At 41.6% G+C, this 19,452-nt stretch overlaps 1 protein-coding gene across 1 annotated transcript in view; it reads right to left on the reverse strand.

The window, feature by feature from the left end:
- KLF12 (KLF transcription factor 12) overlaps positions 1–19,452 on the reverse strand; it is a 362,353-nt gene that overhangs the window by 77,626 nt on the left and 265,275 nt on the right. The window contains exon 6 of the mRNA XM_077806931.1: positions 9,501–9,560. Coding sequence (XP_077663057.1) covers positions 9,501–9,560 — 60 coding nt within the window. The remainder of the gene's footprint in view (positions 1–9,500; positions 9,561–19,452) is intronic.

Here is a 19,452-nt window from a genome sequence, read left to right on the forward strand (position 1 = left end):
CCTGGGGCCATTGTTTGTAGACGGCATCTTATGCTTTTCAGACATATAGCGAGAATGCTACAAGACATTCCAGTGAACACCGTTCTCTGGGTGGCTTGTAACATCCGGGATAAAATTTCACTGACTGAGGGGTGGAGGCAGCTCAGAGGCAGACCCCGTATTACATGGATGAATCAAGTCTGTTCCGAAATTGGACTCTCGGTCCTTTGCAGCTGCACGGGAATGGATCAAATGGCGAACGCTTGCTACGGCCAACTGTTTGGCTAAGCACTGAAGAAGAGAAGAAGAAGAGCACAGAGTCTGTTGTCCATGAGAGGTAAGGTAGCTTCCATTTTTAAAAAGCACAAATGGAGTTTGGCATATTGTCAGTTTTGTAAAGGATTAAGGTTATCAAGTACCTAAACCAAGGACTCAGGCTGCACCCTAACATGCAGTTAGGGTTTCTGAGAACACAACATGTCACAATAATGTGATATGCTGACAGGTATTAAGGTGTTAATCTAAGTCCTGGACGTAATGATTTGAAACTGTCTTCCTTAAGCCATTGTGGTCTTTTAAATACAGCTTAGTTTACATTAAAATATCTTTTTAAATTTGCCTCCTCCATTGAAACCTTTTTGAGGATTCCTGGAAGGTTTGTGTGTCTTCTAAAACTGTTTCTGCAATCATCTGCTCAGGCTGCACCTCTTGCTGCAATAGCTAGTTATGACAGTATTTTGCCTTGCTGCTGCAGCATCCGCCCCTTGTTCCAGAACTCAAGATGATCCTAGTTCAAGGGAGCCACGTTACTTTCAGTCTGGCTGAGTACACCACTCTTTATGTCACAAATAAGCCCCTTATTTTAAAGAAAAAAGTTAAAATGAATTGCTATATTGCTGTAAACTAATCTTTAAGTATAAGAGACTTAGTGTGTTAGGTCAGCAATTTACGTAAATCCCTATTTTCCACAATGTTTAGACTGGATATTATTTTATAGCAGATAGTATAATTTTGTTATAGCTCCTTAAAAGGACCAACCACGGTCTCCCTTTAAGACCAAAGTGTACCTTTGCACTTGTGCAGCCTGTATTCTTCTTAGACCCTTTATTAACATTCTTCCCCTTATATGCTGTTCAATGGCTGCCACAGCTGAGCTGTTCTGCACAGATTTTCAGCTCAGATGGGGGGAGGGTGTGTTAATTACAAAGAAAGATGGAGACAGGCCAGACAGCCCCTCTGGTGAACTGTCTCATACATGCGCAGCCTACTTCCTGCTGTTTTGCAGCTACAAAGATCACCTGTTGGTGTTGGCATTCACCCAAGCTGGGGCCTAGCGGAAATGACAGAATCAGCTAGAAATGAGAGCCAGCTCATATTCCAGCTACCCAAATGAGGGAAATACAAAAACAGATGATTGCAATATGACCTAGCTGCTTCATATAGGAGCCAAGAGGGGAAAATGTAGAAAACAATCATTTAAAAGAAAGCTCTGCTTATACTGGGTCTCTGACTGCTGCTATTTTCTCTCTACATCCACAACAGAAAAACACATCTCCACAGAGAACTTACTCTCTCCCTTCTGCCCCTGCTTGAGATGTTGGATGCTCCCAACCCTAAATAAAATATTATAAACAAAGATCCATATATTTTACTTAAATAATCAACCAACTCCACTGGTCACACATGCTTATTTAAAGAAAGGCTACAAAATCGAGTCTGGAAAAACAATATGCAAACCTACCTCTGACTGAAATTCATACCTATATAGGAGAAAGACTATGTACCATTTAAGTTTCATTTCATCCTTCTAGTCAGAAAGGCAGATTAACAGTAATTAAATCAAAAAGATAACTGATATAGGCTGTCTTTTAAAATATAGGAATGTTGCCTTTTAAATGATAAAATACTTCTATACAAGATTCTGGTCATATACTATACTTCCAGAAGATACAGACTTCAAATGAGGCATTGCAAGCTATTTACAATCTGTATTTACCCAAAGCAGCAACATTCGTGACATTCAAAATGTTTAGTGGAATATCTCTGACCATGAGTTCAAACATGTTTTGACATAATAAATACACATTCTCTAGTATGGCTTAACTGTCTTTAAAAGAGTTCCAAAGAGGTTCTTTTTTTTGCCCAGTAATTCTTTTTTTAAAAAAGTAAGTGAATATTAATTTTTGACAAGACAGGTTTTTCTTGTCCAAGCAATGGAATGAGCCCTTGCTGAGAAAACACTTCATGAATACTCAAGGCATATTTCAGTTCCTCAATAAGCACCAATTCTTCAAACCCTCAAAGTATCAGGCAGCTTTTGTGACTTTGGCCTTTCAACTGTGACACTTCCTGCCACACCCTCCTCTATTTTCACACATAGCTTCTGGCAGCTAGACAGGTAACCAGAAACCAAACCCTAGTAGTGAGAGCAAGCATGGCCTAATTTGCACATTATGAATTATTCAGGAGTTCCTGATTCCTGCACCTGCACAGAGGCAGGAAACTTGCAAGGAATGAGCATTACTCTTCTCTTGGGTTTACACAAGCTCAGTTACTGCTCAGCCACTTTGTTCTGTAACTAAGGGTTTTGGGTCTTGTACTAACCAATGAAAATGGAAAAAAAATTCTCACAGAGTCAAAAAACAGGGCAATCATTCAACTCTGTGAGAATTTTTTTTTCCATTTTCATTGGTTAGTACAAGACCCAAAACCAACTTATCTTTGGTCTGAGATCTGAGGTACAAATTGACTTGGGGTAAGTGACTGGTCTCTTGGGCCTGGGAGCAGCCTGAATCTTTTGTGATCTTTGGTGTAAGTGACCATTTATCACTTAGTCCAAACACACAGACAAAAAAGCATTAAGTCAATGCTAAGCAAAAACTTCTATACTGCATCTCCTGTTCCTACTCCCATTGCATATCTCTGGGTTTTGTTCTTTAATGCACCATCACCAACAGATGTCAGAGTAACAGCCGTGTTAGTCTGTATTCGCAAAAAGAAAAGGAGTACTTGTGGCACCTTAGAGACTACCCAATTTATTTGAGCATAAGCTTTCGTGAGCTACAGCTCACTTCATCGGATGCATCCAATGAAGTGAGCTGTAGCGCACGAAAGCTTATGCTCAAATAAATTGGTTAATCTCTAAGGTGCCACAAGTACTCCTTTTCTTATCACCAACAGAGTCACCAGTTAAAAGCTGTGCTCATTAATCACAGGCAGCTAAGCATCCTGCTTTGACTGGTTCAGTAAAAGAGATCTGCAGCAACTGATAACACAACCTTTTTAATCCTCTGTTTCAATGGAACAAGTCTAACAGAAGTGTTAAGTATTCAGGAAGGTACAGTCAATCTTTTCAAACCTTCACTCTTCTTCTTTCAGTGCCTAAATAAGTTAATTTAGACTTCTTTCAATGCAGAATGCATGATTGGTCCTACATTGCCACTATCTCATTCCTAGCCAATAACAGGTTCTCTGGGTCTTTTAAAAGTTATTTTAATTAGGCATGTAAACACGTTGCAGTCTTTGATGCTCTTTCATTCAGCATCATTAATCCCCAGCATGAAATCAATAGACTTAAAACATTTAATCATGTAGAATGCAACCTACAAATCCACAAATGACTTTCATTCATCACGTGCATGGACAAATACCCTATAAGTTAGAGGCTATGCCTTCTTTTGCTGCCTTGGGGATCAGGCTAGTCTCTCATAGAAATAAATAAAAGGAGTACTTGTGGCACCTTAGAGACTAACCAATTTATTTGAGCATAAGCTTTCGTGAGCTACAGCTTCCGATGAAGTGAGCTGTAGCTCACGAAAGCTTATGCTCAAATAAATTGGTTAGTCTCTAAGGTGCCACAAGTCCTCCTTTTCTTTTTGCGAATACAGACTAACACGGCTGTTACTCTGAAACCTGTCATAGAAATAAATAGATCCTCTCTTTGTAGATATCTGTCAATAAGAAAGAATAGTCATTAATGAGGGGGAAACGTGATTGTTTGCTAAGTCATCATATCCCCTGTCCTAGAGTCACGTTGATCTGATGAGACGGTCCCCTACTTATACTAATGTAGATATTTTTTTAAAACTTTTTTTGTGGTAACTAGGTCACAGAGTCTACTACATGTGCAGTAAAGGACAGTATCTTCCTTCCTACAGTGATTTAACCCTTAGCACATCACTAATTATACACATAAAAACAACACATATGGACAACAAGAACCGCTATTTTTGTTTTGTTTTATTAAAAGAGAATTTGCCCCCAGGTCATTCCCGCGAACATGTGAAGTCCAGGGGCAAAGGTGCATTTTGCTGGGAGAATTTTGCCAATGTCTCAACGTGTACTGCAACACAAAGAAGCCTTTAGAGGATTTCCTATGCGTAAGATCCTCCAAACCCATCAGGCTATAGAGAGCAACTAAAAATCTCACCAACAAGGCAGAAACCTATGGCTAGAGTGTAAACACGAAGAGCCATTGATTTCTATCTGTGGGGGATTAAAAGGGATGGAAGACGTAAACAGGGAAGAAGGATAAAAGTAAGAGTAGTTGAATTTGGTCATATTAATCACAATTAAAAGATTAACACGAATAAGGTTTTTTAAAACTGCAGTATGAGACAGGCAGTGAGATGAATATCCTATGTCTCCAATGTAGTAAAACCCATTCTCCTACTGTAAGTGACTGAAGGAATGAAAACTTTATAACGAGTATGACTAATCTGTACTTTACTGTAGGTATTTTGAGCCTTAGTGAGCATTCTTGATTGGTTCTTTTGCAGTTATTCCCACTGACAATAAGGTTTATGTGCTGAGCAGCATGGAGGGAAAGGCATAGTTTAGGGAATTACTTCAAATGCCTTGGCTGTCCCTAGCTGCATTAATTTTTCATTGCCTCATTTAGGCTAAAAAAAATGAGCTAAGTCTAAACTATGTAATGAGGGCATTCAAAATTGGGCAAAAGAAGATCAAGCATTTTCTTGTGGAGGCGCTTCAAATTATTATCAGTAGCACCCTGTATTGCTGTTTATTAACATTAGAAGGAACTATTTTAAAACTTTTTTAAAACACATGGTTCAGGCTAACTGAAAAAAAGTATCACTTTTCTACTTGACAGAGGCTGGGGCGGACTCTTGATTCAAAATGACAATTCAGATCCAGATATAGGGTCAGGTTTTCAAAAAGGGGTGCTCTGCCTTGAAGCTGAGCAGCAGGAGCAATCTGAGTCCTTGCACTTCTAACTACCTAACAGCGTGAGTTAGGGGTGCAACAATATATCTCAAAACGCTGAATTTAATTAAAATCTGCTAGCTTATCACAATCACTGCTTTCAGTTAGCTCTGTAAATAGCTGAAACAAAAAAGAAAAGTGCAAGTTTTTGTCTTTGAATAGTCTATGAGTCAAAGCAAATCAAGGTGAAAATAGTGTCCAGCAGGATAATTCAGACCAAGGAAATCATCCAGCTCCACAGCAGTTTGACCCTAGCTTGGCCCCAGAGGCAGCTCTACAGCTGCCAGCTAGAGATCCTGCCAAGAAGCTAGCAGAGGTGCAAGCCAAAAAGCCAGCAACTAACCCACATGCCAGTACAGGAAAGCTATATTCCAGAATTTGGCATCTGGGTCCTGCAGCTGCCAACCACTTCCCATCTGACCAAAGCTGTGCAGTGTGCTCCTAATAGAACAGCAAGAGTGAACTGTACAGGAGCAAAGAAGTACTGTCTGTAGGACACAGAGGATGAAGGAGCATCCTGTACCTACCAACCTCTGAAGTATACAAATAATGCTGCTGTATCACCAATATAATAACCTGGACCGGGAGACATATTTTCAAGGATACAGTGGGAATTGATAAATGTTTTGCTGGAAAAGAAGCAGGAGCAACACTGTGGGTATTCACGTCAATGGGAGTTTTGTTACTGACTTCCCTAGGTACAGAATTTTTGTGTTACTAAATCCGAATAAATCCATCTTTTACATTGAAAGGCTAAATAAATTTGCCTGTGTTTGACTGCAGAACCAGTGGATTGATTTGAGCACGAATGGCCCTCAGCAGATTTCCTGCGCATGATAAGCCAGAAAAGCTTCAAGGGGCACACAGAAAATGCTTTTCCTGTGCTCCCTGAGCTATTCTGCATGACTCTCCCTACACAGAGCTCTTCTGCAAACCCACTACAGCACTGTAACCATCCCACCTGTGCTCCTCATAGGAATGAACCCACAATTTATCCCTGTGTTTCAAAATTACAAAGACACAGTACACAGAGGGGAAAAATCTTGACCCCATTGAAATCAGTGGTAAAGATTCTCTTGGCTTGTATGGGGCCAGAATTTTACTGGAAATATTTAGAAATCAGATGCTCTTTAATTAGTCGTCATGAGTTTAGTTCAGGGTTCTGGGCTTCCTCAGTGACAACTGACGATGGTACCACTTAGTCTTAAATGTAAAGAATGCATCTCCCTGAACAATCTTAAAATAAATAATACAGTGACTTTCAGTATTTAAAAGACAATGCCTCAGATATCAAAATACAAAACTTGAGCATCACAGAAAAGAAAGGCTCCATATTTTTAAATGATGGTGATGTTGTTTAAAAAAGAAATTTGATGAGATTTTAAAAAATGCATAAGAGTAAATGCTTAGCTGTCATTGAAACTGAACGGGCATGTAGAGCTCTTGGGAACTTTTAAAAAACTTCATCCGTTGCCCCTAATTTATATTGTGCAACCCCACTATTTTGAAGTGGTTCTACCCTACTGGGCTTCATTAATCCTTATGACTTAAATGAAAGTGCAGAATGAAATGAGAGTCAGGAAGTAGAAAATAACTGTGGAATGATTGCCTATAAGAAAACAAGGGAGTACTTTTTAAAAGCCACCTTAGACGGAAGCCACATTAAGCTCCATCTTAAGAGTTAATGCTGGGAAACCCTGAAGTGATACGGCATTATTTCTGTCTCAAGTTACACATCTGTAAAATAATAATAATAATACAAATTACTTAAAAAGGGATGTTTGTTATATTACTTTACAGCTGTACAAAATTTTGTAAGCCCAAAACTTAATAGTAAGAGCAAGAATGTACTTTTATATTAAAAATAATGAATATATTACAATTTTAAACATGATATGATGCAAATATACCAATTTCCCTGAAATTTCATGAAAAAAGCATAATTTCAGTGACATGAAATTGTCCAAAACAAAACAAACTTCTTGAATGAAATTTCATGAAAATAAATTATTTATACAAATAGTTGCATTTAATTTATAATAAAATTCACTGTTTCTGAAGACTGTTGGTATCCTGTTATTTTCCCTAACTGCAATAATCCATAACTCCAGTAAGCAAATTAAACCAACTGTGATGAGTTTTCCTTGCAGTATGTTGAAGATTTAAGTGAACTGTAGGAGTTAACAATTTCATATGATATATTGAGATTATCCCATTATCCCAAATTATACCCTGGGTTACATCTGTGCAACCACACTGATGATTCCCCATTGCTTAAGTGAGGTTGCACAGATGTAACTGAAGGGCACAATTCAGCCCATTATGTTTAAAATATTCAGAAGAGCCTATAAATCATTTCCTATGTTTTCTAGCTGTGTTAGGTTTTATTTGACTCACTAAAATACTGGACTTTATTCTCATCTGACACTAGTGTAAATCAGGAGTAATTCCACTGAGTCAATAGAGTTACAATGGAGAACAACTGGTGTCAGAATAGAATAAGGCGCATTAAGTCTCCAGATGGTCTACCCATGCACTCTAAGGAATCTTACTAAGGTTAACTTGTATGCATTATTGAAGACATAAAGCTAGTATTCATAAACTGTAAATAGCATATTCATAGTGTGTAGATGTTTGAAATCCCCTAACTTTCCTGACTCAGGGATCACATAGTAACACAAAATCTGTATAGACCACCCCCAAAGAAAAGAAAATGAAAAACAGAATAAAGAAGATGAGCTGCTGAGAAAAAAATAAGTGTGGGAGCTATGTTTGAAGTGCTGAGGACACCCCTGTTTCACGGTCAGCTGCTCAAACATATCTTATTCTGACATTATGTGAAAGTTAAGTGGGACATTTTAGCCTTACGAAAATCCTAGAAAAATGAAAATGCTATTAAGAAGCGTCATAATTTACAAATCAAAGCCCTTCTTTTAGGGTAAAATTGAGAGATTGCCATCCCCACTGGGGATCAAAAGGAGCATGTATCCGAAATGGTAACAGAAATGTTCAAATATACATTCCTTAAGAAACACAACATTTTAGGACAGTAATGGGCTTTCTCTCCAACAAGGAACAATTTCCAAAATTGTGGTTGCTCTTTCAACTGGCTCGAAGAAAGGTATTAGGGTTGGGGTTTTCATATGAGAGCAGATATGCCAGCGATCACTGATCAGGTTCAAATACTTACTTAAAAATCAATGAGTTTATATAATTTTTTTCTTCCCAAGCAATTTTAGTGCCTTGAGCTGGCCTGAGAAGGTGAGTTACCATTGCCATTTTGTAAATGTTGGAGAAATGGGAGTTTGAAGTTTCTGTAATATAAATTTCTTTAACTGTATATTAATGGATTAGGAGAATCATTTATCTATTTGACTGTTAATTTATGAATGACAAAATATAATTTCTTTCAAATGTTCTCCCTCTCTTAATTTACTGATGAAACTGAGGTCTAATTATAAATTTGAGGAATGAGATTTTTCTATAACATATTTGTTTACACTAAACATATACTGCTATGATCTAAAATAATCTAGGACATTTCATTGTATATGTTTTAAAATTTGATAAAACAAAGACAAACCAACACAAACAGTTAATCCCCATGAACATGTTATACACAATATCAATGTCATATGCATATTGGACTGCACATATGTAAGTGCTCTTTGTGCAAGCCAGACATTTACTGGAGCTCCCAATGACTTCACAGCATTTGCTGGAATATCCCACATTTTACTTCAGTGGGAATATCTAGGAGCTCAGCACTTGAAAAAGCAGGGTATTTATGTAGAGGCCAATATATGGAATTATGAACCTAAGTTTAAACACACATTTTTGATCATTTTAGCCTCATTTCCGCCTCCCTCCCCTGAAAAAGGTATGTTGCTCTTTTGTAACAGTTGTTCTATCACACTATAACCTTGTGAACCTTGGGATCACTGGCAGTGATTAAAACCTACGTTGACAAATTTCAATTGTGGAACCTTGTGTAAAATGACGTTGTTATTAATTTCAAAGAGTTTACTTTGGCTGTACTCTATATCTTATCAAGCATCAGAAGAGCCATGATTGTTTGTTCTATTTTCATATTTTATTTACCAGGAGTTGAAAATACTCAAACTTAACCCTTTCCCAATCCAAAACCTCTGTATCTAATGACTTGGCACAGCCCCACATGCTGTCTCTTACAAGAGCCAGCCAAAGAAAGACAGAAAGAAAGCTTAACATGAACTGCCACTAAACTTTGTCAAACACACAGAACATTATATAATACACAATAAAATACTTCATACCTGGAGTTGAAAAAACGAAAAGTGTTAACAGCTGACCTGGCACAGCCCCACATGCTCTCTCTGGAAATTGAACACAGACAATTAGGAATTTTAAGACACCCCAAACATTTCATGGGGCCTAGACAAACTGGAGGAATACCTACTGCAAAGGCAGATGGCTCAGAAATGGAAGGGAATTATAATTTTTCCCAAAACTCACTTAATACTTCTAAAAAGTCAAATGGGAGTTTTGCCATTGACTTAAATGGGAGCAGAGGCCAGCTTTAAGGTCCCAAATCTCAACAACTGATAATTCTTGTTCACTTTGAGTATTTTCTCATTAAACAAGCTATCATCCGCAAAAGAATACAATGTTAATATGAATTTACATGAGGCAATCATTGCAAAAAGAGGGAGAGAAATTGGAAGTGAATTTCCACTTCCAGAATTCTTGCTGCTAAAGTAATATAGTTCTCAATATGCCAAAAAGAAAATCTAGCTGTTAACCCTTTTTTATGAAAACTCTAACTCCAGGGACAATACATCATTTTCTACAATATTATTTGAAATTTAGCACCACTTATATATAATAACTATATAAATTCTTATGCTGTAATTTGTAACGCATGGAATATTCCTTTATACCAGAAGTGGGCAAACTACGGCCCGTGGGACCCTCCTGCCCGGCCCCTGACCTCCTGGCCCGGGAAGCTTGCTCCCGGCCCCTCCCCTGCTGTTCCCTCTCCCCCTCAGCCTCAGCGGGCCGCACAGCTGCAGAGCCGCAGCCTAACCCGGCGCTCTGGGCGGCGCGGCTGTAGCACCGCCAGCCACCGGTGCTCCAGGCAGCGCGGTCAGGGGGTAGGGGGGTTGGACAGAGGGCAGGAGAATTCGGAAGGGTGGTCAGGGGTTGGGGGTGTGGATCGGGGTTCGGGGGATCAGAGGGCAGGGAACAGGGGGGTTTGATGGGGCCTGGGGGGACAGTCAGGAATGAGTGGAGGGGTTGGATGGGGCAGCAGGAGGCAGTCAGGGGTAGGAGGTCCAGAGGTTGTCAGGGGACAGAGAGCAGGGGGTGGTGGATGGGGCAGGAGTCCCGGGGGTGGGGGTGAGGGGCTGGCAGGGGACAGGGAACAGGGGAGGGTTGGATGGGGCAGGAGTCCCAGGAAGCCATCAGGGGGCGAGAAGCGGGAGAGGGGGGGGTCAGATAGGACGCAGGGGGCCGGGCCACACCTGGCTGTTTGGGAAGACACAGCCTCCCCTAACTGGCCCTCCATACAATCTTGGAAACCCGATGTTTGCCTGCCCCTGCTTTACACTAATGAATTCTGATCTATTACATATGCTTGAAAAAGGAGCACTATACAGCTGGCTTTCTGAAACAGTTTCACCACATTAAAAAAAATTCATCTAAGGAAAGCAAAGTCCATGAATAACTCTCTTCAGTCTTGCTACCTGTGGTTCAGACCTCAAATGTTCCATGAAACTTGTCTGAGACCAACACCCAAAGAACTAGCAAAAATTAAGAAAAAAACCTTATTTCTCTAGCACACTAATAATTGAACAAAATTTCATTGGAAGCCTTAGAATGAGCCAGGCTACTGGAGGAGCTCCTTTATACAGTTGTCATTGATAACATTAACATGTCCAGTGGGAGATTTTCAAAAGACACAGAGAGACACCTCCCATTGATTGTCATCATTTTCACCCCACTGATGTCCTTTTAGGCCTTTGAAAATCTCTCTCTTATTTCACACCTTAATATTTCCAAAATTGGAAAAAAAATCCAAAATATAAAAACCTCAAACATTTTTTTTCTGAGATATTGCAACACTCCTTTAAATTATCCTTAATTTGTTTGTCATAAGCACATAACAAACATTATTTATCTTTTCTATTGCATGTTTCTTTGGTTTTGCCTTAATCAAGTAATAAAGATTTAATAACAGGAAAAAATCTGCTAGAGTGATGAGACAGAAAAGAACGTAATGAATTTTAAGCACAAGTAAAAGTCATTAGTTCCAATGTGCCTGCCATATTGGCTTTATCTTAATGACATCTACCTATTTTCTACCATAAATCCTCTTCTCCAATCCTTTTCTTCTACAGTAAACATCTCCTGATCTTATTAGTTGCTTATCAGGCACAAAGTGATGCATAATTTTTCTCAGAGTTGAATCAGCATATAATCAAAAGGCATTGGGATAAATACTCCTCTCAGAGGTACTCAAGTGGCTTTCATTTGAAATCCATGGAAGCTGCACACAAGCCTCCTACAGCAGAAACTGGATTCTAGTTTGCACTGGCAAAATGACACCTGGAAGTTATAATACAGAATGACACCCTCAAGCTGCACTCACCTTCCCATCTTATGCTTCACCCTGTTTCACCACTTCAGCCCAGATAACAGAAAAATAACTACTCATTAAAGATAATACAACAACGCAGGCAAAAAACAGGTTTGTGAGAAAGGAAAATATTTGTCATATTGAATTTTACACAAACACAAAAGGCAGTTTTTGCATGCAGCTAAAAACTACTATTTTCTCTCTCAAAAACATTTTTGCTGTGAAAATGGTGAATTTCCACTATGACTAATTCAATTAAAACAAAAAACAACCCCACAATTCTGCACAACATTGTGAAATTTGCCATTTTTATTGGAAAATGCTATCATTCTCTGACAGAAATGACATCATTTTGCCATGAGTTTAAATCTTAGAAATATGAGTATCTACATATGAATATTCACTAAGTGGTAACTTTTACCCTGCACCAGCAATTTAAATCAAGGCAGCTGGTACTAAGATACCACCTCCAGCTGCAGATAATGGAAACTCCACAAAGAACCAGCTAACAATGTTCTAGCCACCCAGCTCAATGAATTGGCTAAAAATTCGACCACCGTCTTTAATCAAAATGGAGGGATAGGATATTTACTTGCTGTGTAACAGCCACAGAATTATCACTGTGCTGATGGGGTATTTAAATAGCTCAACATTTTGACCAATGTTGACAAAATTTCAAATGTAAATTTCCTTGCCTTTAGTCTTTCCTTGCCTTTAGTCATTTTTTTGCTCTTGCTGAAGTTAAATGGGTGATAGCACTTCAGTTCAAAGAATCCATCTGCTGTATGCATAACACAATAGTGGATTTACTCATAAGTACTATTCATTTTACAAAATGTTTCACAAATTACAAAAGAGCTGCGATCACGTTTCTAAGACAATATGGTTTGACTCCTTATGTTTATATCCATGCTCAGAGGTCCAAATTGTGGTCTTAAACTGTAGTATACGAAATATGATGTTGGCATACAGAGACACTACACAATACGTTGGTGTGCTTATTCTGTATGGAAATTGCATATACATAGAACTTTATAAGCAATGTTACTAAGATTAAAATACATACTGTGGCAAGGGGAATACCACATTCTATTTTGAATAGTAAAGGCTTAGAAAGCCAATGAATATATGTTGTAAACCAGGTAGCAATTGCAGGATATGAAAACTGCTTGGTAAAGAGGACAATCTCTGTCTCAATGAAGTGAACGATTGAGAACAGATAATTTATTTGACAATAGCCTGTTTATTTTTCTGATGCTGGAATGTTCATGAGGAGATTGCGATTTTCTTGAATTTATTCACTTTTCTAATTTTCTCTATGGATTTTGAAACAAAGTTTAACACTATGGATTGATCAGGTACAGTTCGGACTCAGTGGTGAGGCTGCACACAGCCCTGACACAGCACAAGGCCTGGGCCTGCCCCAGAAACACTCTGGGACCCTGCCCCTCTATACCAGGCGCACCAGGTGTGGGGCAGGCAGGCTCAACCAGGCAGGATACAAATGTGGAGGGGCTTAGTGTGGAGGGATCCAGGTGTGGGGTGAGAGGATTCTGTGTGGGACAATCTGGGTGCAGGCAGCTCAGTCAACGGTCTAGGTGTGGGAGGATCTGGACGCACAGAGGCTCATTGGGGGGGGATCCAAGTGCAGGGGCAATGGGTCTCTGCAGGGGCTACCAGATGAAAATGGTTGGGGCTCAGTAGAGGGGTCTCGGTATGGATGTCTCAGCGGGAGGGGGGGAGGGGGGGTCTGGGTACTAGGGGAGTGGGGCTTTGTGGGGTGGAGATCTGGGTGCAGCTAGCTGGGGGTCAGTGGCATGGGAGGCTGGATGTCAGGGGCACAGGGTGGTGCAGGGATGTGGGCCTCATCAGGGTGGGGGTTTCACTGCAGGGGGTTCAGTGGGGGTTGGTCTGGGAGCAGGGGTGGGGTTCCAGAGGCAGGGGTTATGGGTGCAGGGGGGCTCCAGATGCAGGGGTTGAGGTCCAGTGGGGTGGGGTTTGGGTGTGGAGGGTTAAGAGCTAAGGGTATGTGGGGTGAGGCTTGGTGGGGGTGTCTGGGTAGGGGAGGTCCAGATGCCCAGGGGTTGGGCGGATGGGGCAGCAGCTCCTTGTACAGTAACCCCTACCCCCACAGCTGAGAAGTGATGGGGGCAGGAAGCAGGGGAGGATGCTGAGCTTCCTGCAGCTGGGGGAGGTTTCTGGGGGTGAGCTGACACAGCCCCTGCCACTCCTTGCAGGAGAAGAGGAAGTCCCATCCTCTCCTGCCTCCAGCCCAGCCAGGACTAGCAGCTGATTCTGGCTCAGGGTAGGAGCCACTGGTTGGGGTGTCCCAGCCCTAAAGTGATTTACCTCTCCACTGGCTGCTCCTGGTGCCTGAAAGGATGTACCTGTGCAGCTAGGGAGTGGTGTGTGAGTGCTCTTGCAGCTTCCCTGTCAGAAAGTGATTTTTTTTGCAGGGAAGCAAAGAAATCTGTGGGGGACATGAATTCTATGCACACACAATGGCGCTGAATTCCCCCAGGAGTAGCTTTAGCCAAAACTTCAATCTTGACTCACCTATTTGTTCTTACTATAGAGATTCAGGTATTCAGTTTGACTCCAAAATCTTTGACTATTATCACCAGCCACATCTCTACTATTAGTCACTTTCTTAAACACTGCTCTGCTAAAATTCTTATTTCAGTCTTCAGCTCCTTTCATCATGACTATTGTAATTTCCTCCTGTGTGGTTTCTTTAAACACCAACTAGCCATATTTTAATGTGTCCAAAATTCTAATGTTTAACTCCACAGCCACACACCATCATCATCTTCTTGCAGGTTCACAACCATATGTATCATCATCAGCCTGAGACAGGGTGACCATATTTCTGTATGCTGAATACGGGACATGAGTAAAATTACTCGTATTCAAGCAAGTTCAACAGCAATCAAGCTGAACTATGCAGTACAAACGTTCAAATTAACATCAAGTTGACTGAGCCCTAGGTTAAATATAAATACTGTGTAGCTGGATTATTTTTATTTACCTTCTTATGTTTAAGGCTTTAGGGTTCACATGGCGAAGGGTGATACACACACCCCTACTCCCCCCACATACACACACAGGCAGACCTGACACACACCCACACTCACATACACACTGACCAACCCTCCCCTCTCTGCCCTGCCCTCTCTGCCCTCCATGCCTGGCTGGGCCCCTGGGATGGACCTGCCTCTCCTGGTACCTGGCACCGTGTCCTCCCAAGGCAACACGGGTGGGTGCACACAGGGTCACGTGCCCCTCCCCCCCAATTTCTGCCAAGGAACCTGACTGCAGAGACTTCAGCGAACCAAGCCAGAGAGGTAGCTCAGCAGGGGAGGGTGCCTAGGGGAAGAATCATAGAATATCAGGGTTGGAAGGGACCTCAGGGGTCATCTAGTCCAACCCCCTGCTCAAAGCAGGACCAATCCCCAACTAAATCATCCCCGTGCTCCCTGGGGGCAGGACCCAGGGTGGGGTGGGGTAGGGTGGGAGAAGAGGGTGCTAAGCCCCTACCCCTGGGGCTGCTGTGTACCCTGCAGGTTCAGGGTGTGAACAGTCTGGAGATTGCTCCCCTCCCCCACCATTCCAGAGCTTAGCTGAGGGGCAGAGAGGCTTCCCTGTGCCAGGGCTGTGTAGGGCTTTGGCACATGCCGGGCTTGGCTCCTCCTGGCCAGCACCCTGCTCTGGAGGATCTTGGGCTTTCCTGGGGTGCCAGAGGCAGCGGGAACGGGGGAAGGAAGGAACCTGCCAGCCAGGCAGTTGGTGAGCTGAGCGCTCCCACCAGGGGCTGGCTCTCCGCACAGCGCTGGGAGTGGGACGCACCCCGCCAGGGGGAATATGGAGGAGCAGTGGGGCTGGGCGGGGTGGGGTGAAGGGGCTAAGCAGGGAGAGGATAGCAGGAGGGGGAGCACATAAAGGGCTGATGGGTGGGCAGCAGAGGCGACACGTAACTGCCCACCACCTGCCCACACTCACCAGCCACCGCAGCTCGCAGCACACAGCCAGTGCCCGGTGGAAAAAGGACGGGGATTGGGGCCCTGCTGGCCAAGACCCGGCATGCAGCAGGGGCTGCGCTGATGGACCACCGTGGGGAGTGGCTGGCCCCACCCGCTGCATCTTCACCCCACACCAGCCTTGCACACCCATCCCTATTGTTGGCCACTGGACCCCACCCCCCTCACCGCTGGTGGTGCGGGCGGCTGGTGAGCCGGGATTGGCCAGCAGCAGGACCCACCAGTACTGATGGTGAGGAGATAGAAAATATGGGACAATTTGCCCATTTTAAGAAAAAGTCAGGACACCTGTAGGAGGGCTTAAATATGGGACTGTCCCTTTAAAAACGGGAGGTCTGGTCACCCTAGCCTGAGACTCCAGTTGGTAGGAACAGAAGCAGCCAAAGCCTGGATGGTTGCACTGGGGTTGAGCAGGTAAAATGGGGCCCAGCCAAGGCCACACCTCCCCCTAGCATCTTCCCTAGATCCACTACTGTGGGAGGGGAGACCACCCTCGCTCTGGAGGCATTAAGACCCAGGTGGTCCCCACCTCCCATCACATGGGCTTGGGAGAATACTGCAAAGAGGAACTAGCCAGACCCCAGCCAGTAGAAGGGACCTTTGGTCCTTTGAACATCCAGAGAACTTTCCACAGTTTTGATTGGACTTTCTCTGACTTGTGCTGATTGACTGTTTGCTCGAGCTCTTCAAGTTCCGGCTGCTCTTTCTAACAATTTCTTCACCTCATTTTCACTCCACACCCTCCTTCCTTGTGCTGTTCCACTCATCCTCTTCCTTTCAGCTTACTCCTTCCTAGCTACCCCTCCCACAAAACATGTCGTTTGGTGCCATCACACTGTTCACTCTGCTTGTGTGTTGGCTCTCTTTCCCGATTCTGTGTCTGTCTTGTCTATGCTTATCTAAGCTCTTTGGGGCAGGGACTTTCTACTGCTTTGTTCAGGGGTAGAAAACAGGCATTTCTGATTCCAGCTCTTCTCTGGTTTGTTCTGTGGCCTTGGGCAAGTCACTAACCTGAGGATAACAAGTCTTATTTTACTACCACACCAGGGACCTATAAGCTTTAATTAGTTAAAGTTTGAAAATCACTTTGAAGAGGAAAACTGCTATGTAAATGCCTATCATATAAATTAATAAGCTACAAAATCAGTAGTGTGCAATAGTTTAAAAAAATGCAAATTTAGGTAAACATCTTTAGGAATATAAAATCCCAATATGCTATAGTTTAATAACTAACATAAAGTAACAGGCAATGCTTAGATCAAAACTAAAACCTTACAGGAGACAATTAAATGGTGACCAAAATGTAGAACTTTATAGAGTCTAGGAAACAGGATCTTTAAAAGTTATTTTGTTTGTGGCGGGTGGAAGATATGAAAGGGAGTGAGACATACACACAGAGAATCCTCATTAACTACACAGTATTTCTGCAGATTCTCTAAAAGTTGTTGTTCTTTTGTAAACATCCAAACTTTGATTAAAGTTTTGTGGTTGAATCCTGGCCCCAATAAATTCAGTGGCAAAACTTCCGTGGGCTTCAAGAGGCACAGGATTTAACCTATAACGGTTTTATTAAACTCAGTTCTTTCTCCCAACTTATTTAGCACACAATTTAAATATTTTCCTTTTAAAGAAAATATTACTACTTGTAATGGTATGGTATAAATATGTACTCAAGCTTAATGTCTAGCATTTGAAAGTGATGCAGAAGCAGAGAATACACACCTTAAGGTCACTGTTCTTTGCTACATCCTAATTTATTCAACAGTTATGCGTCACTAATCCTTGTAGTGGAGACAGGAGAAAATAATTTATTGTAGATCAAGCTAAAAGGGTGTTTTTGTTTGTTTGTTTTTTCAAATTAGCTTTCTTCCAGGAACAATTTGACAGTATCTCAGTTTCCTAATATATCATCATTTAAACAATACTATATCCTTTCAAAACAGACAGTTATGTCAATTTTGCATGAACTTGCTTTTGATTTATAGCTTCAGTCAACCTGGCACTTGTTCAAGGAAATCACTGACTGATGTGAAATCTGTTATCCTGGCAAGAGGCTCTTTCAGATACACTAGCAAATTTCCACACCAATGCCCCGAACCAATGTGCATGCGCCAAACAATAATGTTTGATTGTACTGACCAACCTTGCAAATTAAACTAATTTTTTTGTTTTGCACAAATTGTCCAAAACCATTGCAACGTGCAAGAGGTACTTTATCACCTTTATAAAGTGAACAGATGGGGTTAAAATCATCAAGAAATCTATTGTTAAACAGCAGGCATGGTCATTTAGCATTGCTACAGCCTATGAAGCATACCAAGTACACTAAGAGCTGTTCTATAAATATGTACAGGCCCTGAAAGTTCTGATGCTGTTGTGTTAGGATCCTTTAATATAGCTTTAGGAACACATATGATTATGAGAATTACAATTCTGTGATCTATTATGTGTTGTAAATGGCCACAGTAAATTTACTGAATGAAATTAAATGACGGGCATATTAAATGCATATTAAATGATGAACAATCTTGTTCACAGAAAGAATGGTCCAGAGTTAGGACACCAGCCTAAGATTTGAGAGAGCCAGGGTCAGTTCCCTGCTCTGCTACAGACTTACTGTGTGAACCTAGATAAGTCACTTAGCCTCTCTATGCTTCACTTCCCCAACTATAAAACCATCCCATCAAATCTATGCAAATTTTCAAAGTGAGCAGCAACAAGTGGTTATGGTTTCATAGAGGATAGATGTACTGTCTGAGGAAGCAATGTTCCTGCAAATGTTGAAAAACACCTTCATTTACAGAGCCTGGAGACTCAAGACAAAGCCCTTTGTAACTAGAGCAACAAACTGAAGTGAAAGATCTCTAATATGCACAGGGCAGAAGTAGTAATGGCATTGGCTGAAGCAGGGAAATAGACAGTACAAGTGTGAAAAATGAATGGATGACGGGAACACAACTGTAAATCTCAGAATTAAAAAACATCCATATGTTTATTTAAGTTGGGGGGGTATAAGGAGACTCTGATCTGAACTTTACATACTATGTCTAACAGTGCTACACATACAGTATTACTGGTCCCATACCCAAGCTGCCTATTAGGTCTACAGTGGTATTCCTTTCCCATTGATATATTATTAGAAATACAGTGTGCATTGCAATCAAACATTCAACAAAGCAGGATCATCATAATGATGTGACCCATCCAGAGAAGAATCTATAGTAGAGACAGTGCCCCTATACTCAGCCTCATACATCTGAACACCTAACAGCATCCAGCCCAATGCATCAAGGTCCCGCTATCTGGATAATCAGTATGATACGATATCCCAAATGAATCTCCTATTAAATTCACCACTGGTACATCCACAGGTATCCAGAGTCTCCTCCACCCCAAAGGCTCCACATCAGCACCAAAATTTTCTGTGACCCTAAGAGCCAGAAGGCAAAGGCGAAAAGCTTCCTTGTGCAGCATTACTTTGCTTACCTCTCCACTTTTAAATTTTTTTAAAAAAATTCCTCCTTCTATGGTGATCTCTCACCTTAAACTCATTAAGCCAAGGGATCAGCCACATGGGGCAGGAATCTCACACCT

Source organism: Eretmochelys imbricata, chromosome 1 (genome assembly GCF_965152235.1).
Source record: "Eretmochelys imbricata isolate rEreImb1 chromosome 1, rEreImb1.hap1, whole genome shotgun sequence".
NCBI lineage: Eukaryota > Metazoa > Chordata > Testudines > Cheloniidae > Eretmochelys > Eretmochelys imbricata.